Raw genomic sequence first — 25318 nt, 5'->3', positions numbered from 1 at the left:
GATTCCTTTGGGGATTTTTATAAATTACCTTTTCAAATATTTTTAAAACGGATTTTTGGTTAAATATAATGTAAAATTTGAAAATTCTAAAACGATGAAAGTATATTTCAATTATGAATAACAATGTACTTTAATTTATTCTTTAATCCACATTAATATCGTCAGATGTCCCATATAACACTAGATTTAATTTGATACTACAGTAAACAGATCATATTGAAAGAGGAATTCAAGTCTCGCACAGATCAACTCTCATATCCACAATCATGCAAAAGTTCAAGTATAATGAGAATTCAGTCCTTTTTTTAATTTAAGGGAGGGGGGGGGGGGGCAGCCCTAGGAAATTCTTCAATTCCCCACGGCCCTGTGTGAAAAGCAACATGGACATATGTTTGCTCAGAATGATGAAATGGTCATCACCCAAATAGTATAATTCAATTTCAATTTCTTTGTTAACCAATTAAGGGCCCTCAAGGGGCAACATGAAGACTTTAAAAGAATATAACAACCAAATTAAGATAAGTGTACGATTTTAACATAAAAATATTATATAAGTCGTTTTCATTTGTTCACCCATTTTATTTTTACATTCATCATCGTTCAATGCTTTTTTTCCTTAATATTGTGGACAATACTTAGGAACATTTTAACAAAGCCATGGACTTTCAGTATGATGTAACTATCCATTTTTTGCGTCAAAACAATTAAGTTAAAATGATGCTGGTTTCAAGCGAAATATACACCGATTGTGTAGTCTTCAAAAGCCAAAGAGCCATGACTGAGTGGCCAGCAATGAAATAGACAGGTCTACGTCACATCGCCGATTTACACAACTACCCAAAGTCCAAGCTCTTGTTAAAATAGTTCTACTTTGGTCAACAAAATTTAAATTCATTTTGAGGAAATTACACTGCTTTTAATGATTATTTTTAAAGAAGTAATTGCATGGTTTACTGGTGATTCTAATGATGTAAATTACAGTATGGATACCCAGGTATATATATAGCGTCTGTCTTTATGTTCGCGTCATGAAACCAGTAGAGCGTCGTATATATATGATACATGTAGTCCCAAAAAGTTAATGAGCAGCGGCTCTTTGGATTGAAATTGATATTTTTATAGCTTTCGAGTTTTTCATTCAATAATCAATAATTTATCTTATCGTAGGCCATGCACCTAGGTCAGGTTGATCGATCATTACTGAGAATATCTGTTGAATCCACTGAAAGAGTTTTCTTTTAAATATTCAATTTATAATCAAATTTGATAATGTTTTTACACAGAAAAATCATTTTAATTTTTTCTTCTTCAATCTATGACGAACGGATCTCGGGCGAACAAATTTAGGGCGAATGGATTCTGGACGAACCAAAATTAAGGCGAACAGCGTCATTGGCGAACGAATTTGAAGGGCGAACGAACAAATTTTCATCCCTTAATTAAATTCTTTTATTTCATTCTTTGTTATAATTGCTCAAAAGATTATACTTTCCAGAGAAATTTTCAAACTCAAATCATGTAATTTGAAAGATATTTTTCATTTTAGATATATCCGTTTATATCCGAATGCTTCAATTCATTTCCGTTTTCAATCGACTTCACTAACGCTACACTGACGCCATTTTACTGACAAAAGAAAAGTCAAAAGAGAGGTGCGATTAATTAAACATGTCTACTACACCTAGTAAACCATCTCCTATGGATTTGAAAAAAGATAAAGACGATTCTAAATCCGAAGATAACAAAAACCAAATGCAGGGAAATAAAAGTAATCAAGATCAGGGAAGACAGCAAGACAACCGCGGACATGGCGGAGGAAATTTTCGTGGTGGCCGGGGTGGTCGTGGCGGCGGCGGTGGCGGTGGAAGAGGCATGGGTAGAGGGGGCGGTGGGGGTGGAAATAGAGGCCGAGGGATGATGCAGCGAGGTGGAGGAGGAGGCGGGGGTGACAGGCGAGGGAATCAGGGCCAACAACAGAATCAGGGGCAGCATGGCCAGGGAGGAGGTGGGGGCAACTTCAGACAAAACGAATTCCAAATGAATATGTCGGCACACGACGCTGCACCAAGAGAGCCAAAGAAATTTACAGGGCGATGCAGGCTGTTTGTTGGAAATGTCACATCAGAAACGTCGGACGAGGAGTTCAAAAACCTCTTCTCAAAATTTGGTGAAACCGGGGAAATGTTCTTGAATGGTTCTAAAGGCTTTGGGTTTATACGTTTGGTAAGAACGTTAAAATAGATGTATATTGTTCTTTTATTTTTTTTAGTTTGAAATCTCATTGAACCAACATATTTAGTAAAAAAAAAATAATGAGAAAAGTTAATTCATATTCGGAAGTCGCGAAGCTAATAGATCTATTGTGTTAATAAGTGTTTACAATTATTTGTTAAATTGCTGACTCCTGTGGTAAAACATGGAAATGGCATTGAAAATTTTGTTAAAAAATTACGGACGGAAAAATGTTATTATTTCTAGATGTATCACTTATTTTTACGTATTTACAGGATTACAGACATAATGCAGAGGCAGCAAAAGCAGCATTAGATGGAAGCCAGCATAAAGGGAGAACACTTCGCGTCAGGTTCTCGAACCAAGGATCAGCCATCAAGATTAAGAATCTCTCTCCCTTTGTGTCCAATGAGTTGCTGGAGATGGCCATGCAGCAGTTTGGTGATGTTGAGAGGGCAGTGGTTGTTGTGGATGACAGGGGAAGATCCACCGGAGAGGGGATTGTGGAGTTTGCCAGAAAGCCTGGGGCACAGCAGGCTCTCAAACGAATTAATGACGGGGTCTTCCTTATGACATCGTATGTTGAAATTAAACAAAGATATATGTAACGTTTGATTTATATTGCTCTTGAGACAATAGGGTTTCTATCATCTTTGTGCAGGAAAATTAAGATATTTTTTTTTTATAAACTCTAAATTTGAATAAGAGGATTGGATTTTCTGCATTGAACTCATTGTTAGTTACTGCAAGTTTAAACCGACATTTTTCCAACCATACATATTTTTGTGAAGGTCCCAGAGACCCATATCTGCAGAGAATCTAGAAGCCAAAGATGAAGATGATGGTCTCTCAGAAAAGTTCCTTCCCAGAAATCAACAGTACCAGGCAGAAAGAGAGAAGGAACCCAGATTTGCACCCCCTGGCTCCTTTGAGTACAGGTTTGGTCTGAAGTACAGAGAAATTGATGAGCTGGAGAAACAGCAGATAGAGAGAGTGAAACAGGAAATGGATCAACAGAGAATGAAGCTGGAACATGAGATGGAGGGGGCCATGTTTGATTTTCAGGCAGAACAAATCAGAGCAGGTACGTCTTGTTGTGCAAACCTGGGCTGAAATTAGATATTTTCATAAACTGTTTGTTGAGAGATTACTTTGTTAATTTCATGTCTGTTCTTTAATGATGTGAATTGATGGGTTTTGTCTTCATTTGTTGATAGATTTATTGAGGCAGCAAGAAGAGCTTCGTCGCTTGGAAGAAATGAAAACAGAGAAGATGCGACGTAGGCAGGAATATGACTTCAGGTGTGTCTTAGACGAGTGTAGCTTTATAAAAAAATTTTATGTTATATATCGTATACTGATGGAAAATAAGCTCTTTTTTGCCTTGAGCAATATAATTAAAACCAAATATTTGCTTACATGGTAATATAAACCTTTCTGACAATCTTTGATTGATATATTACACTTGTTTCTGTAAGAAACTGATAACGTAACAATCTATAGGTAATAATATGAAATAGAAATTGTAGAACCTATATCTTGGTAAGCAATATTTGTAAATCATGTTTTTATAAAGCACAGGGTTCAAAGTTAGGTTGTAAATTTATTAGACACGTAAAGTTTAGATTGAATATATGTTTTTAGGCCCTTGATTTTTGTGGTTATATGAAGGATACTTGAGGTTAAATGTAGATAGTGTTAATAATACTTTACCTCTATGACACAACAACAAGTAGGGACGATTGATCTTGCAAATGTTAATTAATGTAAAATGTACTGAAAAAATGCTGGGAATTTTAATTTGTTGTTTGTGTGTTGTAGAATGGATGATGAGCAAAGACTGAATATGATGGATGATGACAGACAGCACATGATGAGGGGAGGAAGACCTGGCATGGACCAGGTAAGTGTTGGAGGAAGATTATCTGTTCTACTCAAACAGCCAGCTCCTAGAGGCAGCTATGTCTACTTGTAATGGACACTGCATTTGTTAAACAGGAATTTATTTCATAAGAATAAAAGCAGCAGACTAGCTCAATTTCTTTTACTAGAGACATTGAAGTAAGTTCCTTTTAACAAGCTGTGTTTAATACAATGTTATGATGTGATTTTTTTGTCAGCCCGGTGGTAATATGTTAAGAGGGGACAATCAGAGAGGGGGTGGAGGAGGAGCCCCCCTTCCTCCCCCACCCGCCCCACCAGCAGGCATGGGCTTTGACAGTCCCTCAGATCAGGTAAGTCATTTGTTTAAAGCACAGGGTAAATATACCTGCAGAATAGCCATCTGTTAATGGTTGAAGGTTGTGTTGTATGAGAAATGCTGGTGGGAAGAGGAGTTTATGCATCCTATGATGTTTGTACATTATGTAGAAAAAAGGTGCGAAGTAAATGACAAGTATTACGTGTTATCAGTCCCTGGAATTAAAGAAAATAATCCAGATTTGGAAAGTGTAAATTGGTTGTGGTTATTATACACAAGGGGGTATGTCATGCTTACCGGTAGATAACTGCAATATCTTGATGTCCAGGTGAAATTTTGTCAGACAAATTTGACATGATTGAATGGTTACAAGTGTCTACTGTTTAAGTACCTGTATAAAACTACCTGTCAAGATATAATCTTGAAGTAAACATGTGTTAAGAATTTTCAAGTCAAAGACCTATAGTGTCGTCCGTTTTGTCATTGCTTGAAACTTTTCAAGCATACAGGAGTAAAGAGAAAAGAAGCAGAGGCTTAAAGTAGGGTTTGCGGCAACGAGAAATAACTCTGATTTCCGTTGTGATGTAACACCAGCAACCCTATATTTTAGATATGATGCCAAGATTATATTTTGCAATAATTGATTTCAATCATTTATTCTGTGGGGTTTTGTAATTAACTGTGACAAAGTAACAGAACACAAGCATTTTATCAATTTCCACGGAAAACGAAGTTGACAACATTTGGTTCTAAATAGTTTTAAAGAAACGCCAGATTACACATATACTGTGATAAGTTTTTATGAATTCGGTGGACCCAGAAAGGTTTAAAATAAGTTGCTTTTATTTACATGGAACTATTTCAAAATTTTGACTTTTGTTGCAGTTTATTCTACTTTTAAATTGTTCATTAGAGATCGATAGAAAAGAATCACGAGATACATAGTAGCATTATTTCAGAACATTTTTAGTATAAATGACCTTTTGTAATTTAAAATGGGTCCATCAAAATCATTTTAATTTTATAAATATAGTGAACAAAATGGTAGGTAAATTTGATACAATTTTTGAAAATAAAAAAGAAATGCAAGCCGTAAACCAAATTAGATTGGCTAAAAAGAATTTTATATTTAGAAATGTAATGTTAGATTAGTAAAAATAAAGATATGTCTTAGGTATACAAATTGTAAGAATTTGACATTTGTTTATCGTAAAAAAAAAAATAGAGGGAATTATAATGACTAAAATTTAAATAAGAAAACCCCTGTTTATGTTTGTTTTTTGTGAAGATATAGCCATTTGGTCAATTACAAATGCTAGAAGTTGATGTACAAGTTTAACGCAAGTTTAACAGTTTGTCAGGATCTTCAGAGGATATGGATAAAATAAAACTAGGTCAGAGATTTTTGCCTCTTCAGATTATCCTGGCTCAGAGCACAGACCAGTACTTATGAAGCAGAGCTTATGTTTTCACATTCTTTCAGAGATTAAAGGTGCCACCTTAAGGCAAAACATACTGCCAAGTGCCTCGATGTGACATGTTAAGGTCCATGTTTAATGCAGAAGATATCTAATATGCTCTTGATAATACTGATTGAGTCGAATCCAATTGCAACAAGGAAACTACTTATAGATTTTGGATTTATCCATATCTCATTTAATGAATGACCAGTAAGAAAAAAAAACTGTACAGAGAGAGTTGTGTTGGAGTAAAACAAGACGCAGTGAGAGCTTTGAGTATCAATTGTTGACGTGCACTACAAGGATCTAGCCGCCCAGCCACATAAAACAAAGGAAATTTTAGAGGATATAATTGAGTTCTTTTCATATGATTTAATCAGACTTGATTATATTTCAAAAAATTGTGCTGAAAACTTTATTTGAGTTTGACACAATAATGCTATAAATGTTTACATCTTCCTCACTAGATGCCAAGCAGTTCCGTTGGCAAAAAGGGAGATGATAGGGCCAACAAGAAAACGGTAATGTATCTTGTGATTTATCACTGCGGGGTGGGATGGGGGAGTGATGCTTTACTAGGAAAAGTGGGTTCATTAATTAAACAGTTCATTCACCCAAAACTGCAGGGTCATTATTACACCATAGTATTTTTACAGCTATGAATGGACAAACTCAGAAGCTGAGCGATCAAGCTTTGTATACCGTTTCACTGTTAGATTTTTTTTATGTTAAGGTACCTCTGACTGATGAATTTACATCCTTTAAAATTAAGAAATAAAACGTGAGAAAATTGGTCCCATAGATTTAAATGAGTTCACAGTATTGACAAAATATACCAAATTAACAGACAGTCAATGTTGTGTAGGTCGTATTGCTGTGATATGTCGGCTTTAGGACCCTTGCCTTATGATTGTACTCTGCTGCAAAAGTTTTGACACAGCTGCATTTATTTGTCATCAGAAGTTATGAACACTACATAATTTGAAATGACAAGATTGGGGGGAAAATATAGATATTATATGAATGCATATGTGCAAACACTATAAGAAGGTAGCATGTATAAAGTTAGATACTCACCTTTTCATTGTTGGCAATGCATTGTTCTTCTTGCCCACCCAATATTCATACCACTATTGACCGTATCTTGTACTTTTATAGAACAATTTGATATACCATCATTTTCTTTCATCATTGTAGTGAAAAGTTAATTTGATTTTGTATGCATTGTTAGTACTTGTTTAACATTCTGTCCGTGTCACAATCATAATGTGATGTTATGAGAACTTATTCTTGTGATATTTGAATTAATGACAGATTGACATATTATATAAACCTGAATATTCATATATTTAAAATCTGGGTCAGGTATACATCTTTTGCATCATGCTCTACTTTGTCATACAGTTTTAACCAAAAGGTGCAGTGATGTCTCAGGAAAATAGATTATGTTTAATGTACAGCTGGAATTTGATGTTGAATATTTGATGGCCAATGAATGTCCAGGATTTATCAATATAAATATTGATTGATACACATGATCTGTCAGTGAAGGCCCCTGACAATTGTATTTTGATTTAATTTGAATCTTAAATACCAAAGGACTATGTGCAGTTTTACACATTTCTCGTCCCCAAAGTTAAAGTTCTATAACTTTAAAAATAAGGTTAAAGATAGTTGAAATCATGATGAAAGTAATTGTGGAGAAGGTTATCACCACAATGAAGTCATAATGTAGAAATGATGTCATGAAGATTGTCTTATTTTGAAAAATTAATGTATTGGAACAAAATATGGATGTTTTCCAACGGTTTTTCGACTGGGAAACATGGAGCGCATGCTTGCTCAAATACCATTTTTAACTATGATTTGTATAATTATATGAGCAAAAAATATATTAAAATTGTACTTGAGCAGACCTGCACTCTATACTATCAAAGACAAAATATGAAGAAAAAATGATATTTCATTTGTTTGCAAAGTTAGCCAAAAATGTAGCATAGCCAAGTTGCAGGAATTAGCAGATTTCGGTGATAAACAGCTATTGGACAATGATGACTTATATCAAGATTAATGTGACAGACATTCTCTGTGCAAAGTTTTTAATATGAATATTTGATTTTGATACAATAACATTTGAAAATGGTTAAAATTTGGTGCAGATAATTGACCATGTTAAATGTAGTCCTTTAGTTTTCATACTGACAGTTTTGATTGGTCAGAATGTGTTGAAACTTGCATTATCCCAAATAAACTACCAATGATTTACCATTAATGTGACCATAAGAGTCTTCTATCGGCATTTAATGAAAAAAAGTTATAATCTGTGCTGAATTTGTATAAAAGCTGGGATGTGTATTGGCATGCTCAGATCAAGATGCACTGAGTCTGATGGACAGGACAATGGAAATTTAAAGCTCATTGATGATATTTAAGGGTCAGATCCTGTTGTATTTGTAATAGTTTGCTATCACTGTCAATTTTCTGTGTGTAATGTTAAATTTTATTCTAACATTTAATGTGCAAATATGATGCAATTTTGTCACCTTGGAAAAAACACCTGTATTTCCAAAACTTGGTGCTGATCAATTCACAAAGAATGAATAATTATGTGTTATTGTGTATACAGTATTTTCTACAAGTATCATTTTTTTTCCCGCTATCATTTAAGATTAACTGCTGTGGTAGTTAGTTGTGTTTGATTAATGAAGAGTAATTCTCCAACAGTTTAGATCTGAATTGCACATACTTGCTGTGCTTGAGATGTCTGTATTTAGTAACTGATGAATTTAATGAAATAAATTTGTTCAACAATCAGTGTCAAAGATGGTTTGATGAGATTCTGCTGTTTTGTGAAAAAGGATGAATGGCCATTTATTCTTGGGCATCTCAACTGCACCTATGTAAAGGTTGTTATGACTTCATGATGCAATTGATTATACCTGTGTGAATGTTGTTCCATTAATGACTTTAATATGTAATGACCTAACCATGTAATGTAAAGTTTATTGCAGGAATCATCATTGTTGTATGTTAAAGAATTGTGAGGGAGGTTCAGAATCAAAGGGAGGTAACTGTCAGTGTGACAGAGACTGGTAACACTACAGTCCCTGATAAAGCAGGTGCTTGTTGGACAACATTGGAGAAAAGTAAAGGGTGCGATGGTTAATTTCAGTGATGATCTCTGTGGAGTTGAAAATGGTTGTTTGCAAAATTGTAACTACCATACAAAGTGTTGAAAATACTTTGATTAAATGGGTCTGCTGTTTATAAATGGTTCCACCAAAAATATCTAAATTCATTTACAAGGTACTTATCAAAGCTCTTTTTAATTTGATGAGAGTTCATGAATTCCATGTAAATATGTTTTAATAACAAAATGAATAAAAAGAAATTTATTTAAAAGAAGGGGGGTGTTTAAGTCTGTCGACTGCAACAGCAATATTTTAAAGGTCAATTTTAGTGTGATTTTTGTGTACCTGGTTTTCTATGCGAGTCTTAACTGCGTCAATTGATTTATACAACATGAAACCATTTATGTAAGTTTGGGTCCCTATAGGTTTCATGTTGTCCATCTAACCATCCATTCCTCTGTCCATAAACATTTCTTTTGATTTGATAACAAAAGTTTTGAGAAGTTTATAAAAACAGAAAGACCCATAGAAAATTTTGGCATATCTCATGATGTTTTTTCATTGCTGCAAGGTTAAATTTCATGTTAGGTTCAGTATACATATTATAAATTTTACATGATACCTGTCAATTTGGTGTAAAATTGAAAGAACTTGAATTACTGCACAGCACGTGTATTTGCGAGTTTATTAAAGCTGCTTGGTCCGATTTTTTTGTAATTACAGTATCTTAATTTTTTCCATACAAATCATATATCTTAGAAAGTTATGGACTTTCTCCTATTTACACCAGCAGAATCAGTCTCCCTTCAAAGTTAGAAATATTCAAAGTAAATAAAAATAATTTCTCTTTGGGCAAACGGAAAAACAAACCAAAATGCATCACGGGAATGTTTAGAAAAGGAAACCGCTTGGTTTCGTCCCCCGAATGATTGGGGTTATTCAACCCGCACGCTATGCATCGATTGTAAAGAAAGCAGACTTTAGAAATATTAGCAAACAATACGTACACACGTTTATTTGTAATTTGTCTGATCATTTCGACCTTTATTTAAAGCGATGTCAAATTCGTAATACAACCATACCCGTCTCGTCGTCAGGGGTGAAATTGAACACGAGGCGAAATAACACGGTACCTTTTAATGTCGTTGGTTTTGTTTGCAAATTTTGTACGTATTTTTCTTCATTGAAATTTGGCATAATTGACGGGTAAAACTACTGCAATGTCTATTATTATACATATACTAAGCATAGCCATCGTTTAATAGCGTGCATACAATTTGATATAAAATCGGACCAAGCAGCTTTAAGGATACCAACTGTGTTGTCATGAATGATTTTTCGGGGGGGGGGGGGGGGGGGGGGGGGGGGGGGGGATGTGGTGATGGTACATGGAATTACTTAAAATGCCTTAAATATATAAATTGTATCCCCAAAGCTAGCATAATGTATTTACATGACCCTTTAGGTCTTTTTAAGTTTATTTGAACAACAAACATACTTAATTAAGACCTTTATAGTTTACAACAAATGTAAATAAAGTATAGGTTTTGATAAATTGACATTAAAGTTAATTAAGAACATGCTTTAAGGATTACACTTACTCAGGGTTTGAGAATTCAAAAAAAATATTTTTACAAAGTTCAATACCTAAAGTCCAAAGTTGTTTTAAAATCACAAAATAAAAATGTTATTAACAAATATCAATATTGATTATTTGAGGAAGATATGCTATGACAAAAGTAGATTAATATTGAAAACTTTATTTTTTCATTTTCTCTTAAAAACTTTTTTTGCAATGAAATTGCAAAAATTAAGTTTCAATGTGTTTTTTTATATCATTTTACATATTTTGTGGTTGTATTAAATCATGTATAATTTTGTTTCACTGGCTGGCATGCGATTGAAAAAATCTTTAAAATACATAAAATTAACTCAAGATAAAATATCTCGAAATTTTGATCATTGACCTTATATTATGTTAATGTCAACAGAATACAGAAAATAAAACCGGTCAAAATGAATCAATGGTTTTGAAGTCCTATTAGTCAGTTTTTTGTATAAAAAAAAAAAAAAAAAAAAAAAAATTAGGTACAATTTGAAAATTGATAGAGGAAATTTGGTCTAAAATAAACTTTAAATATGAGCCTGAAACGATTTACCGTGGTTTCATCAATTTTCGTGGATTTTCTGAAAACCACAGTTTCAAGGATACGTAATTTCGTGGCCAATGATCCTATCAATAAAAAATGTTAGTTGAAATTGAAATTCAATGAACATTTAATTTCGTGGATCAACTTAACAACGAAATCCACGAAAATTGGTGTTCAACGAATATTGATGAAACCACAGTATTCAAATAACAAAATTAGTAAAGCTATTCGTATTTTATCATTTACCAACCTACAAATTGTTTTATTATTTCTAATAATTACACATTAAAGAAAATCTTGGAAAGGGCAGACAATTTTGACAATTTTTTCTTTAAACTTTCAGAGGTCACTAACATAAAAGGTAGGTCATTGACCTAGTTATTTGAAAATGAAAAATAGCACCACAATAGTGGAGCTACAATTTACAGTCAGTAGTTTTTCGTTCCTATTAGGGGATTATTTTTTGCCCCTGCGTAAACGTAATCTTTAAGAGTGTAGATAATATTTAGGTTTTGATAAATCAATATTAACATTTAGTTGATTAAGAACATACCTTAAAAAAATTTGACATGTTCTGCATACATCCTGCTAATGAAGGAAAAATTTCTTGATATGAAGAACTGCTTTGTAACTTACCTTATGTTTTCTAGGTCTTGCACGAAGACCTGTTGTATTCATTTTATTATGTTATACATAAAATGTTAGTTCCTCTGAATATCAATGAGCACAAATGTTAATTTTTAATGCTTACTGATAGCTGAAATGAAGAAATAATGCAATATTTGTATTTGCTGATGACTGTGAAGGTTGAATACCTGTTGTTTTGGGACTTTGATTTTGGCTGTTCTTTGGTTCTTGTTGGAAGTAATGTCCAACATTTGATAGTAGTGTTGATCAGCCCTGTCACAAGTTACTCCCGGAAATGACCAGGAACCTCCCCACAAAGTGAAGATTGGCAGGTAAATATCAAGCAACCCCACTAATGAATTGTTTTCTTTTCTTTCTTTTTCCCCTTATGTTTACTTGGATGACCTCTGATGAACCTTGAAACGCTCCTGATGTGTGATTATCTGCCCTTTTGGATATCTGACCACTTTAATTATCATAAATCCGAACAAAACTTTGACCCACGTGATTTTAACCATGACTTCTGAATTGTCAATGTGCTGCTTTAATAGAATCGTTTCGATTCCAACCCTGGCAATTTTGGAGGCAACCCATCCAATTTCGGAAACCACCCTGGTGGCAATATGCCAAATCAAGGGGGAATGTTTGGCAATAACCGAAATATGGGTGGGATGGGGAATCGCAATGATAGGAGACGCGATATGGGAGGAATGGGCGGTCCCAGAGACGACTATGGAGAAATGAAGAGAATGCGCAGATTTTAAGCTTTGATATAATCAGGGATTTTCCCCCTTGAAAGAACTGTTGAGTTGATGACTGGTGATCTGATTTTAACAGTGCTGAATTTTTAGACATTTCAGTACAGTCATGAACATGGAAGTTTATGTAGCATATTCACAGTAACAATTCATGTATTTCATTTTTAGTGAAATTTATTCTTACTTCGTAAAGTACCTTACAAATGTTGTTTTTACAATGAATAAGGACTATGAGGAAAACAATTGCCAGCAAACCAGATAGAAAGCTGGCAGAATTTTATTGCCATGAGAAACATGTCATATAATTGTTTAAAAAAAATTAATAATATTGTTGTCATAATTGTAAACCTTGTGTCATACATTAATAAAATCATGTGTCTATTTAGACAGAAGTTTGTGATATTAATCAATCAATGGGAAAAAGATATCCTGCTGGTAGAAAAGTTTTCAAAAAATAAAATCTCAATTTGAATACAAATATATTTTTGTAAACAGTATGTTAGTAAATTGTAGCTTAAAATGTCTTAAAATATTTTGTATATTTGGTGGTAAATTTAGTAACTTTAATTATATCTCCAAACTGAAATATAATTAAAGGGTTTTTGTACTGTTTAGATGAAGGCATTACACTAACAGAGCTTTTGTTAGTATTCACCATGAATCGATAGCACAGTGTTCAAGTGCTCTAAATTGCTGATGGAATAATAGAACTTGGTATTATAAAATTACAGGAAACTATTTGATAATTTTGCTACATTTTAAACAAAAAACATACTGCTTATTGGATTGGCAAATTTAATTTAAAAAAAAACACCTCTGAGGGAAATTTTTAATTCCAACAAAAGCACTAGTAATGTAATTTTTGTGGTGTTGGGCTTATTTTTTCTTTGATTTTCTTTAATTCAATCACCCTCAAGTGTGGTATTCAAATTGTTTAAAAGTCACATAAATTGAGAAATTTTTGAATAGAAATTTTAAAGATTTAAGGTACCTCACTTCATCAGACGCTGCATTAGATATTTGTATGGCCAATTCGGTTGAATATTGTCAACGCTTAATGATTTAAGTATCAGGCTTGTGAACCACAGAGTTCAAATCATCCTGGGAATTTTCTTCTAATTTGAATATTGAATAAATTTTTTAAAAATTATATTTTCTATCCAAAATTGCATTATTTTTTTTCGCACATTTGATTGTTACACTTATTATGCTTCATGTTATCTATCAAAATACAGTGATTTTCTACTGATTTGAGAAACTTTTGCAATGTGTAGGGAGTCGCCTTAACTGTCTATTTTTAAGAATGGTTTCAATATCTTGTCTAAATTCATGGAAAATTGCAACTTTTAAATAAAGTATAAATATGAATTTTGCATGAAAAAGGGAATTTTATACAATCTTGCAAGTTTCAAAAAGGTCAACATTGTAGATAATCAAACAATTTTTACCTGTAATAGTAATGTAATTTAGAGTCAACTCCTGTATTTAGGTATTGACTTCAGACATAGATGAACCTCTGTACCACTACTAGTTGAGGGAAACAGCACAGATAATAATTCAGTCATATGACATTCAAAGGATTTCTTCTAAATACTCAGTATATCAAATTCTTTTGGATACTCAACAACAAAAGGGCATTAACCAGTTGGCATGCGGACATAAACAATGTATTATTTTTAGAAATCAGCTTGAAGTAATTTAACTTCTTAAAAAACTCGAATTGACATTAACATACGAAAAGGTATTCTTTTGGTTACTTGGTTTTCTTATTTTAGTTGAACAAATACTGAAAATTTTCTGTTTCCTAATTTGGATCAAAAGATATGCTTAAAACAAATATATGTAATTTACGATAGTATCCAAGACACGTGTGCACAGTAGTCTGAATTGTTTATGAATTACATAAAAATTGTTTGTTTATTGTACATACTCAATCCAGGGTTCTATTGTATAGCTGTTCTTTTCCACTTGTTACAAAAATTTGAAAAAAAGCATGAGAGCTGGAAACATAAGGGGAAATAAATATAATGCGATGGTTTTAAATATAGTGTCTATAATCCTCTGTGCAGAAAACCATTTTTCAGACAAATAAAATAATGAACAATGTGAAATCTTTTTATTGGTAATTAAAAAAGTTAATTAGTTTGTTTTTTGTTGGTCACTATAACACTATGACCAACATCTTTCACTAGAAAAGTGGACATTTTGGATTCTGCAAATAAACTAGGTTGTATTGGCATAAGTTTTCAATCATAAAATGTGGTATATTTTTAACATTCTTATTATTGTTTTTCATTTATGATTCTTACATACTATTAATTTTGTTTATTTATTTTTGTACATCAATATGATAATTTATATAATGCATCATCTGATTTGTCTACACACGTGACAGGGTGAGGAAAATGTCGTAAAAATCATATACCAGTCCTTAGGAAGTCGCGGGTTTTTTTCATTGCATTGATATGAAAAAAAGGTGAGATGAGCAAACAACATAAATAAACTTGGTTAAATCTAAAACATTTAAAAGTTATAAGCACTCTTTCATCAGATAAACAAAATTTTCATTATTTATGAATGCGAATTTATGAAAGAAATAGAAGATATTCACATGAAAAGTCTAAAAGTCAAACATTTAAGATGTTTTTGCTTTTTAAAGTTTAGAAACTATTGGAACTTGACGTATTTTATATTAACATGTCTTTAGGTATAATAGACAATTTATTGTATGAATGTTAGGGTGATATGAACGAGTATATATACTGAACATGTGAATGGATTCTCCCGAGAAAAATCATATATCCCTCAGCCTTGCCTTCGCAATCGGGAAGTATGATTTTTCTTGGAGGAACAAATCATACTTCATTGTCTTCATATCTACGTCACCATCATGCAATTAAATCATTCTTATATTCTTACTTTACTTTGAAAGTTAGAATGATTTTGATCAATCCTGATAAAAAAAAAACTGATCCTGATACAAATTCCTATAAATGTAAAAAATAATTTTGCATTTGCAGCTATAAAAGCTATTGAATTTGATTGTCAAGTTATGTAACAAACCATTATAGGTTTCTAATGAAATTGTTATATTCTTTCATTTGACAAACCTTTCCTCTCTATTGTGTGTTGTTATGAAAAATATGAACAAAATTAGGTTATTGTTTTTAATTTCATGAAATATTTTATGTTAATATTATTTTATGAAGAAAAGATAACCTTACTCGGCATGGTTTGTTAGATATTAATAAAATTCATTGTTTTACAGCAAGCTGTAAACTTTTCATTTTCTTATGTGCAATTTAAGCAGATTTTAAATATTTCTCATCAAAAATACAAAAAAAAATGTGTATGAAATAATTCAGAAAATAAAACCTCCTTTGAACAACGAGAAATCAACCTTCAATAATGTTACTTTTAATCAACTTACCATAAAGCAAAATTTTGGTGAAGAATTCCACCTTCAACAGAAGTGCTCATGGTGTTGGGACATCTACGTAATTCTTTGTTCCTAAATTTTATCATTAATTTTGGTGTCTTGTTCATTTCAAAGATTAGTTATGAAATTATCTATTTTATTTCAAAAAATCAAAAAGAACTATTTAGAATCAATGTTTAATGATAAGAAATATTGTAAATAGATTATAGCATGATAGAGTGCAATTCTAGGCTTGCTGTAATACTAGTATTTAGGGTATAACATCGTATTATTGGTCTCTCTTTTTGACGTCTACTGCTTTAATTTCCTATATTGATTAAGGTAAGAACAAAGTCAGGTGATCATGTATTAAAATTAAACACTACACAGATGGAATACCAAAATTCCATTGAATCTTCCTCTTGATCTGTTTCGTCACTTTGTTTTATTTTGTGATAACCTCTGGCTTTCAATAAGGGAAATATTTCTGGTGATTGGGTTCCCCCCTCAACCTGCTTGCTTTATAAAATTACTGTAATTGGTTACCTGTAAGTGTTTTAAACGCTATAATTTTACATTTTTTTTAAATTAAATTTATAAATACCACTTGATTTTGGAACATATACAGTAAGGCCATTAATTATCAAAATCCTGTAACGATAATTTAACTATTTAGCCTGGTTTGATAAACAAGTTCCATTTTTTGTTACCGATGTGAATTCCGTATCTCGGCTAAAATTGACTAAAGATACATGTAATATATATCAAAATTGAACTTTTCACAAAATGTGGGCTCCAATTAACACTAAATAATTTACTTACAATATCTTTAAATTTTTTGTTTATCTGAACGGATACATGTTGCTTTCACCATAACCGAACATGGACACGGGAAGAAATAGCAAATATAGACGTGACTGACTATCACGTCCTTAAAAATATTTTTTTTTTCAGTTTGCCTATAACATTTTTATATCATTGTATTTTAGCATCTTCATTCTCATAACTGTTGTTGATAATCAAAAACTTAACCAATGTGACTAATTTTAGGCGGAATTTTTTTGGAAACTTGATAATTTTCATGTAAGTAGTTAATTGAAATAATTTGCTTCACAAATTTGATCATGAAAAAGAACGCCATATTGAACTTTAATAAAGTGATTATTAATAGGATTTTCGTTAGTTTGCCATTATTTTTTCATTTATGATATTTCTTCAAAGTGCATGATTTGTATTTGTATGTTGTAATTAGTGAACAATTTCTGTTAAAGTCCTTTTTTAGAATCAAATACTCGTATGGCAAAGGACTGCGAACGATAGCATTGTCTAGGCGCCTGACTAAAAGTCATTTTTTTTTTATAATTGTCCAGTTAAATATATTTTTTTTTGTTATAATGTAAATATTAATGTATATTTTCATGAAATATAAACAAAGATAGATTACTATGCATTTTGGGTTAAAATAGCTCATTTCAAAATAGAAACGAACGGAAAACGGATTTTTAAAAATAAATCTTCTTCAAATAGTCAAATATGAATTCAAATGAAAATTTATTTTAATTTCCAACGTAAACATGTGATTATTAAGTTTTTATGCATCTATCGGCCGCTAAATAATATTTTCCTTACTCAATGACAGCGATTTCAATGAAAAAAAAATTTTAAGGCCCCGCGTTAGCAAAACTTTTGTTTAAAAATTAATAATTTGATTACAAATTTTATTTTGATATAAATTGATTAGGATTTGATTATACTTTTTAGTAGAAAACTTAGTTTTTGAATATCTGAAAGAAATTTCGAAATATTTGGATGTAAAATGTAGGCGCGAAACGGGCGTTAGCGTTCGCAAATCTTAGGAGTGTAATCAAGTTTTGAAGATTGAAATATTCTCGAGCTCGGACCAAGCAGCTTTAAATCAAAAGGCGTTTGTAATCAATTTATGCATCGACTGTGTGTTTGTTTGTTGTAAATGTTTTGTCCTTCCAAGCTAGTTTTACCGCTGAATAGACTGTAAATTACTTTGTTTTAATAAATATTTCAACTACATACACTAATTATAAATTAAAAAAGGGGTTTTTTTTTTGTTGTTGACAAAATTAACTATATTATTTATATTTATGAGTTGTAGAGAGTTGATTTTTCAGAGCAATGCTGATGGTAGAAACGCGGTCAATATCATTTTACTCCAATGAATGGGAAATCAGGAAGTAAATTAGTTCTAAACTTATATGTGCTTATATTAATCTCTGTATTGGTAATGTTATAAATGAAACAAATGTATTTGCAAGATTTCCAAAGAATACTTGTAAAGTGACATTTTATCTGGAACCATGATGTTTAATATATTATTTTTATTGCAAGCTTTATGAACAAATTTAGTAGACCAAAAAAGAAAAAAGAAAAAAAGAATATCATTTCATGGCTGCTGATAATGTTTCTTTATGGCATTTTTGCATTTCTGTTTGCCGTAAGGGTTTGAATATTTAAGGGCAAAGATGTGAACACCATTAAGAAGGTGTTTGCTCATCTTTAATGTACCATATTTTCAAGAACATTTTAAGTAACTTATTTTTTAAATTTGTTTTCTGTTAAAGAGCACAACGCTGTGCTAATTGTTGCTATGTTTCAAGTATGATTTTTATATTTAAAAAAATCCTCTCCAAATGACCAGTCTTGCAATATAGTTTTAGGCATATCTGAGCTGAAGCCAGTAAGCTCTGGATTATATCTTCTATGTACCATAATGTCTATTTGTGAACTTTTACAGTTTTCTCGAGAAACTGGTCGTTATATGGATATGTTAAAATATCTTCTGAACCAAATAGGAGACTTGTAATATGGAAATTTCTTATAAACAGAAACTTAATATGAGAAAGTTTTGGATTTATACCACAACGCTGGGAAGGGCTATCAGAATGGAACAACATGGCAAGGGGATAATGTCACTACATAAAAATTTGGGGGTTTAACCTTTGGTTCTTTTGGAAGTAAATGTGGATGCTGGTACAGTATTTGTGAAAGTAAATGTAATACATTTGGCTGTGTATTCTATTTAGAAAGCAGCTTCAAGAACATTGCAAAAATGTCAACTATTTTGGCGAACAATCGCACAGTTGAATATAACATTGTTTACATTAATTTTGTGAGGTAAAGATAATATTTAAATTTGGTCATTTCTTAACGCTTTAGAACGGAGGGGGTTACATTTTACAAGTTTACATCGAAATGTACAGGATATTATATATTTTTTACATGTTTTAGTTAAAAGTGCACCGTTTACTGCCTTTTAGTGTTAGCAATGTTCTTATCTCTCGTCTTTTCAAAGTAATTATCTTACCATACTGCTGAATGCAAAGTATTGAGTAGGGTTAAAAACTTTGTTTTCACGAAAAGATTAATTCATATTCATGTTGCAAAGAGTTGATTTTTTCAGAGCAGTGATGATGTTGGAAATGCTGTCAAGATATTCAAGAAGGAACCCGGAAATAAACTGGTTCTTTGATTTAAGAAAAAAGGACAGTTTACGCTCTAAGTAGTTTGAAATTCATTAGATACTTTCTTTGGAACACGGCGGTTTCACATATCTTCTTTTATTTCTGATTAAATATAATCACAAGGAACTACCAAACGCACAGCAGTAGCTCTTAAAGAATAGTGTCAAAAATCGTAACCATTAACTCCAATTATGGATAAAAACGAACATATCCTGCCAAACAATATTTCTTTTGAAAATTATCATCTTATTACTTAAACACAATTGTTTGCACCTACTTTCTGTAAGCATATTTGTGTAAAGGGTGACGGTTTTAGCACTGTTGATATACAACACCATTTTGGGTGTACATATCGAACAAAAACACTCTTCTATATATATGAATCCCGTAGTTCTAAGATGTATTAAGAGGAATGAATAATTAAGGCCATTTTGGGGCTATATTTACCTCTATATGAAGAGCTCTGTTGAAAGATGGAAAAAAATATTCAAAGCAAAAATACATAGACTTTTTTTTTGATATTTATTTTACGGCCTTTTATAGACCTTAAGGACAGATGCAACGTTAGTTAGTTTTAGATAATTTTCCTTGATAGATTATCTGTTCATGAATATTTCGAATTGTTTTAATAGCATGCAAAGAAATGCAATATAACGCTTATTAGTTAATTCATATATAGTTTATATTTTTATTTGAAACCATATATCCAGATAGAAGAATATCATGCAACAAAAAAATGTAATGTTGGAATTACGAAGTGGAAATCTTCACATCGCGGAGATAGGAATAAATAGAAAACAATGGTAGATAGGTCGCGTCTTACCTTAAATTGTTGACCATCTACCATTCTAAATTTGGAAATTTTTGATGTGCAGTAAGGTATAAGGATTTTCATTTCTATTACGGTAATGGATGCTGAGGAAAAATGTTTACAGTATAAGAGTTTGAGATCTACAATTTCATCTGTATTGATATTATTTGTAATACTTCAGAGTATGATTTGCAGTCATGTATTATATATTAAAGGTAAGGTTCTACCTTTTCCATCATAATCTCTCAAATACAATAAGAAGATGGGTGAATAAGGCGTGTAGAATGCCTTTATGAGTATAGATAAGATTCCATGAAATCAAAATATGAACAAATCTGATAAAATTGAAAACAATGTATATTTATCATACCATCGATTTATAACCCTTGAATTTGTTAAAAACTTGGAATAGGTCGATTTGAACTGGCGTATGCGTGTCAAAACCTCCATATCATTTTTAGAACTTCCAAGACTTTTCTTTTGTAAAGTAGTTCTGAGCTCCATGTTTTTGTCATAGTTTATATAAGGTTTACAAAAAACCAAACCGATTTCAATCAACATAAATGTGGAGAGATGACCCTCTACACTTTAAAAATCTCATTTTGTATCCCAACAATTGAACGTTTTAGAAAAAAATACAAGTCCGTAAATTTGTGGTCGAAGTCGCATAGCATAGCAGTTTGTTGTAACTGATCATGAAATGGCTCATTGGATAGAGCACCAGACATCGGGTAACATTGTCGAGCTAGGGTTTTTTTTAGGTTGTGGGCTTGATGCCACCAAAACTATAGAATTTATTTTGTTCCTTATCTTTTGTTGAAATACTCAAAACAATAATATACTTTAGTTAGAAATTGCCCTTTTGTAAACGTATTATATTATAACATTATCAAGTATATTAATTTGAATTTTTTTAAAAATGAAATTGTATTTTACGACTAAACCAAATAACCATTTGCGCTATCTTATTCCTTTGTCTTCTTTATTTATTTTGAAAATACAACAAGCAACCCTGATGTTCGATCAACAATGATATATTAAAACACTCTAGTATTTTTTTTTTCAAAAGTCAAATATAAATCTGAGTCTTAAAAAACGGTAAAATTAGTGTACTGTTGTCCAAAGAAAAGAAAAGGGTAACTAAATAGGGAAAGTATTGGAAAATCACTTAATCACTGATAAGCTGAAACACACGGAGCGGTTTTATTACACCTGAGAATAGGATGCGCTTACCATACAAACATTTTATAAGATTCACCGCGTCAAAAATTCTTTTGATTTTAAGAAAACTTCCTTATTTAGTGTAGATTTACTTTCGTTAAATCTTCACTCCAGAATCAACGATAATATATTTTTTTTAATTTTTGAAAGGGGGGATTGAGATCTGGGTTAATAATTTAGGCCAATTGAGGGATGCAAAATTCGTCATAGTTATATAGGAAAAATATTAGAAATATACAACCTACCACCACCCCATCCCACCCTCAAGGTGTTGCCTTAATTGGAATTCAGGCTTATAAGAAAATCTAGTAAAAAAAACAATTTAAAAAATTAACGAAGAATTGTTTCCACCAATGCTACCACTTCGATAAGAACTGTAACACGTGCAAGAGATGAAGCATATTTGCCTCCTTTTGTTGGAGATTATTTCTAAATTTGAATCCTGATTTCGCAAAATACGGCCATAGAAAGCGGCACCACTACTGTGGAACCCTTGATATTGGTAAATGACTTCTATTGGATCTGCATTATAGTGGTTTAATTTTAGTGTGCTCAAATGATCTAGTTGCAAGTTACGCTATGAGAGGCAACCGACATTTTCAAGTTTGTGAATGATACAAGAGTTCCACGTACAGTAAGTAAATGCTTTGTTATCATCACTGATGACCCGGATGTTTAATTCTATAATAATATGAATAATATGTTTTATTTTATTTGAAAAACTGAACATAAAAATGTAACTAAACTGTTCCTTCTATTTGCATATAAGATGTGATAAGGTTCAGAATTTTGAAGAAATGATTTGTTGATCCTCAAAATGTATGTTGAAGTCGTGATGCAATAAATGCTGTGAGCTACTGAAAAAGTGAACTGGATAAATACATCATTGCTACCCAAGGGTCTCTGGTCCTTCATCTGAACCTTTAATGAATAGTTCATATTATACTCTTTATGAAGTCGGACCTTAATTTCTGATTGAATTTCATTTCGCTTATAAAGTCATAATAATGTTGATGAGGGGTGGGGGTGGCTAATTTTATGTACGAGTGGTCAGAAATGATGTCAGTGATTCGCTTATATCTTACGGTTCCTCTTTACATGACTCACTGAAGAGTTCTGATTTCTTGCAACAAGAGTTATTTACCCTTTTTAAAATTGTGTATCAAATAAAGTACTACAATGACATCATCCGTAATCTATTAAAGTTAATTTATTCAAAACTTTACAAAAGCATTAATAATGTACTTTATATTTCATCTCACCTCATTTCACTAAGCAAATGTGATTTCTTTTCATCAGTACTTTGTTTGTGAACAGTTATCCAAACTGTACCTTTTGTTAAAATGAATGGGATAAAATGTGAAATGTGCACTTATAATTGAGGGAGGTTTAAGAATAAAAAATCAATTTAATGATACCGAGGGTTCTGAAAAATATTTCCACAGTTTATATTTTCACAAAGGAAATTAAACAATGTTTATGTTTTTGAATTATTTTGTTGAAATATCTTCAAGCGAAAATATTTGATAAAGGGTTAATAGGAAACTCACGTTAAACTTAAATTAATTTAAATTTTAATTTCATATACATTTTGTCTTGTAAGCTGCCTTTGTAAATTGTTGAACAGTGTCATGGGACAAAAATTGACGATTCAAAGACGAAACCATGGAAAGTAATGGAAATTGTCCTGTGTAATGAGAGACTTTGAATTACATATTTGAGTGACTATTTATTAATTGCGTCTTTAAGAAATAAATAAAAAAAATTTTGTACTTTTGTCGTAATAAATGATTTTATTTCTCCAGGGCCTGGCTTACGGTGGCTGATTTTACAGTTGTTCTTCACGGATCGTCTGACTGATACAACAAGTACCAGAATCTGTTGTCATCCATTCAAACCGTACCCTGAACCAAGCACTCGTCCATAAGTAAGATAAATTTTGATTAAAGGAAACTATGATAACAAGTCTGGCACAATTCAGTTATAAGGGATATAGCAGCGAAAATGACCCATCTAAAAAAAATACATAGTAAAATAATCTTGTTTTTCTTGGTTTAATAGTGACGTGTGTGCACTTGAGATGTGAACCTTCTAACACTTGGAGATTTGGTACTATCCTCTGTAGGACAATACCTGACCAACGGACACTCCTAACACCTGGAGATTCGATCCTATCGTCTGTAGGATAACACCTGACCAAGGACATTCCCAACACCTGGAGATTCGATCCTTTCGTCTGTAGGATAACGCCTTGCCAACGGACACTCCCGCTATGGACATCTCTACATTGAAAAACTCATGAGACTTTTGTGCGAGATTTTTTATTGACAAAATAGTGAAGGGTCTCCAAATAAAACACAAGAAGTGAGTATGTAAAATAAGCATGTATATAAAGCAAACACGTCCTATATCACAAAACCTTGGTATTGAAAGTGGTCGGCACACAAATGTTACAAAAGAAAATCATCTTTGCAAACTTGTCCTGAATATAAAGAATTCCGATTCAAATATATTAAGAAATATTATTGGGAAAAATTAAGTGTCCAAAATTATAAAGAATTATGTAATCTGGGGAAATATCTTCAATTAGCTTTAATAACAGCAATGGTATTCCATAATTTTTTTTTCTGCCGTACTATTGTGTCTTTATTACATACCAGACATTGTACCATACATAATATAAATCATATAATATATTTACTCATGTTGTGCATAATACCATAAAATGTATATCTTAAGCAAATAAAGAATAATATATTTAATAAAGTGCCCAGTATCAACTCCCAAAAGCTTGCCTCTACAAGGCAGCAAGTGCGAAAGTATGTCTTACTGGGAATACTAGTAAAATGCACATTCCATTTGGCATTTCTCGATAGAATTAAAGTCATTTCTTCTAATTTTAACAACAAAATAATGTTTGTATTACTTCTTTTAACATACAATTGTACACTGTATACCTCGAGATACATGCCAAATCCATAACAACAGAAAACCCGTTCTTACAATATCAAGGTTGTAAAGTCAAATGAAATATAATTAAACTCAAATAAAGTTAACATTTTATAAATTGAAAATAACAATCACCTTTTTAAAAATGCATAAGTAAATATTTTGCAAGAATAAACTAATGAGCAATTGAGAATTAAAAACAACAACAACCTTCCTACAAATGCAAAATAAGTAAATATTTTGCAAGAATAAACTAATAAGCAGTTGAGAATTAAAAACATCAACCTTTCTACAAATGCAATATAAGAAAATGTTTCGTAAAACAAGTAAAAATTGTATCATATCATGAAAAGTAAAAAAAAAAAAAAAAACCCTGATTAATGGGCACTTTTCAAAGAAGTGAAAACTCATGAAATATTTACACAAGTAACAAGCTGGAAGGGAAAGCATAAGAAAACGATCTTTATATATATATATAAATAAAACAAATTCAAAACCTGTTCTAGTTAATCCTTCACTGCACTTCAAACAATAGTTATCATTGAATGTTCTTCACATTAAAGATTAGAACCATCATATGCTGATAGCAATTTTGGAATGTAATGATATATATTTTTTACAGTGTTTGGTGCTAATGTAAGAGGCTGCCTACAGCTTTGGAAGAGAAACACCACTCGTGGTTTCGATTCACGTGTATTTGTATCATTGAATAAATAATGTCTTACAAAATAAACTGGTGTTTTTAATTACTTCAATGATATATATTTTAAAAGCAGAAAAATGATTAGGCAGCACTATCAGACAGCTCTCAGACTTGTCTTCCTATTTACAGGTCAGTTTCAGTACAAAGGAGGTAATAAGTAATGA

At 31.7% G+C, this 25318-nt stretch overlaps 1 protein-coding gene across 7 annotated transcripts; it reads left to right on the top strand.

Moving 5' to 3' along the window:
• Positions 1-1597: 1597 nt before the first annotated feature.
• Positions 1598-25184, top strand: LOC128184498 (splicing factor, proline- and glutamine-rich-like). Of its 7 annotated transcripts, none has more exons than XR_008243740.1 (10): positions 1598-2223; positions 2508-2809; positions 3024-3316; positions 3450-3534; positions 4054-4135; positions 4353-4466; positions 6360-6413; positions 23308-23429; positions 23628-23866; positions 25074-25184. XR_008243740.1 is itself a non-coding variant. In XM_052854012.1 (8 exons), the coding sequence occupies exons 1-8, from the start codon at positions 1669-1671 to the stop codon at positions 12562-12564; spliced, it is 1698 nt and encodes a 565-aa protein (XP_052709972.1). In that variant the 5' UTR covers positions 1598-1668; the 3' UTR covers positions 12565-22996. The 7 variants fall into 7 exon arrangements, 3 of the variants coding, with proteins under 3 accessions (XP_052709972.1, XP_052709973.1, XP_052709974.1); XR_008243739.1 differs by having other exon boundaries at positions 23564-23866; XR_008243742.1 differs by lacking the exon at positions 6360-6413.
• Positions 25185-25318: the final 134 nt, after the last annotated feature.

Source organism: Crassostrea angulata, chromosome 5, assembly GCF_025612915.1.
Source record: "Crassostrea angulata isolate pt1a10 chromosome 5, ASM2561291v2, whole genome shotgun sequence".
Lineage (NCBI taxonomy): Eukaryota > Metazoa > Mollusca > Bivalvia > Ostreida > Ostreidae > Magallana > Magallana angulata.
Note: the sequence above shows the minus strand (reverse complement) of the source record. Positions and strands in the feature narration are given on the sequence as shown.

Coding starts and splice junctions, on each gene's coding strand:
- LOC128184498 (XM_052854012.1), top strand. CDS start 1,669: ATGTCTACTACACCTAGTAAACCATCTCCTATGGATTTGAAAAAAGAT. Junction 3,317..3,449: donor GGCAGAACAAATCAGAGCAG/GTACGTCTTGTT, acceptor ATTTGTTGATAG/ATTTATTGAGGCAGCAAGAA. Junction 4,136..4,352: donor GAAGACCTGGCATGGACCAG/GTAAGTGTTGGA, acceptor TTTTTTTGTCAG/CCCGGTGGTAATATGTTAAG.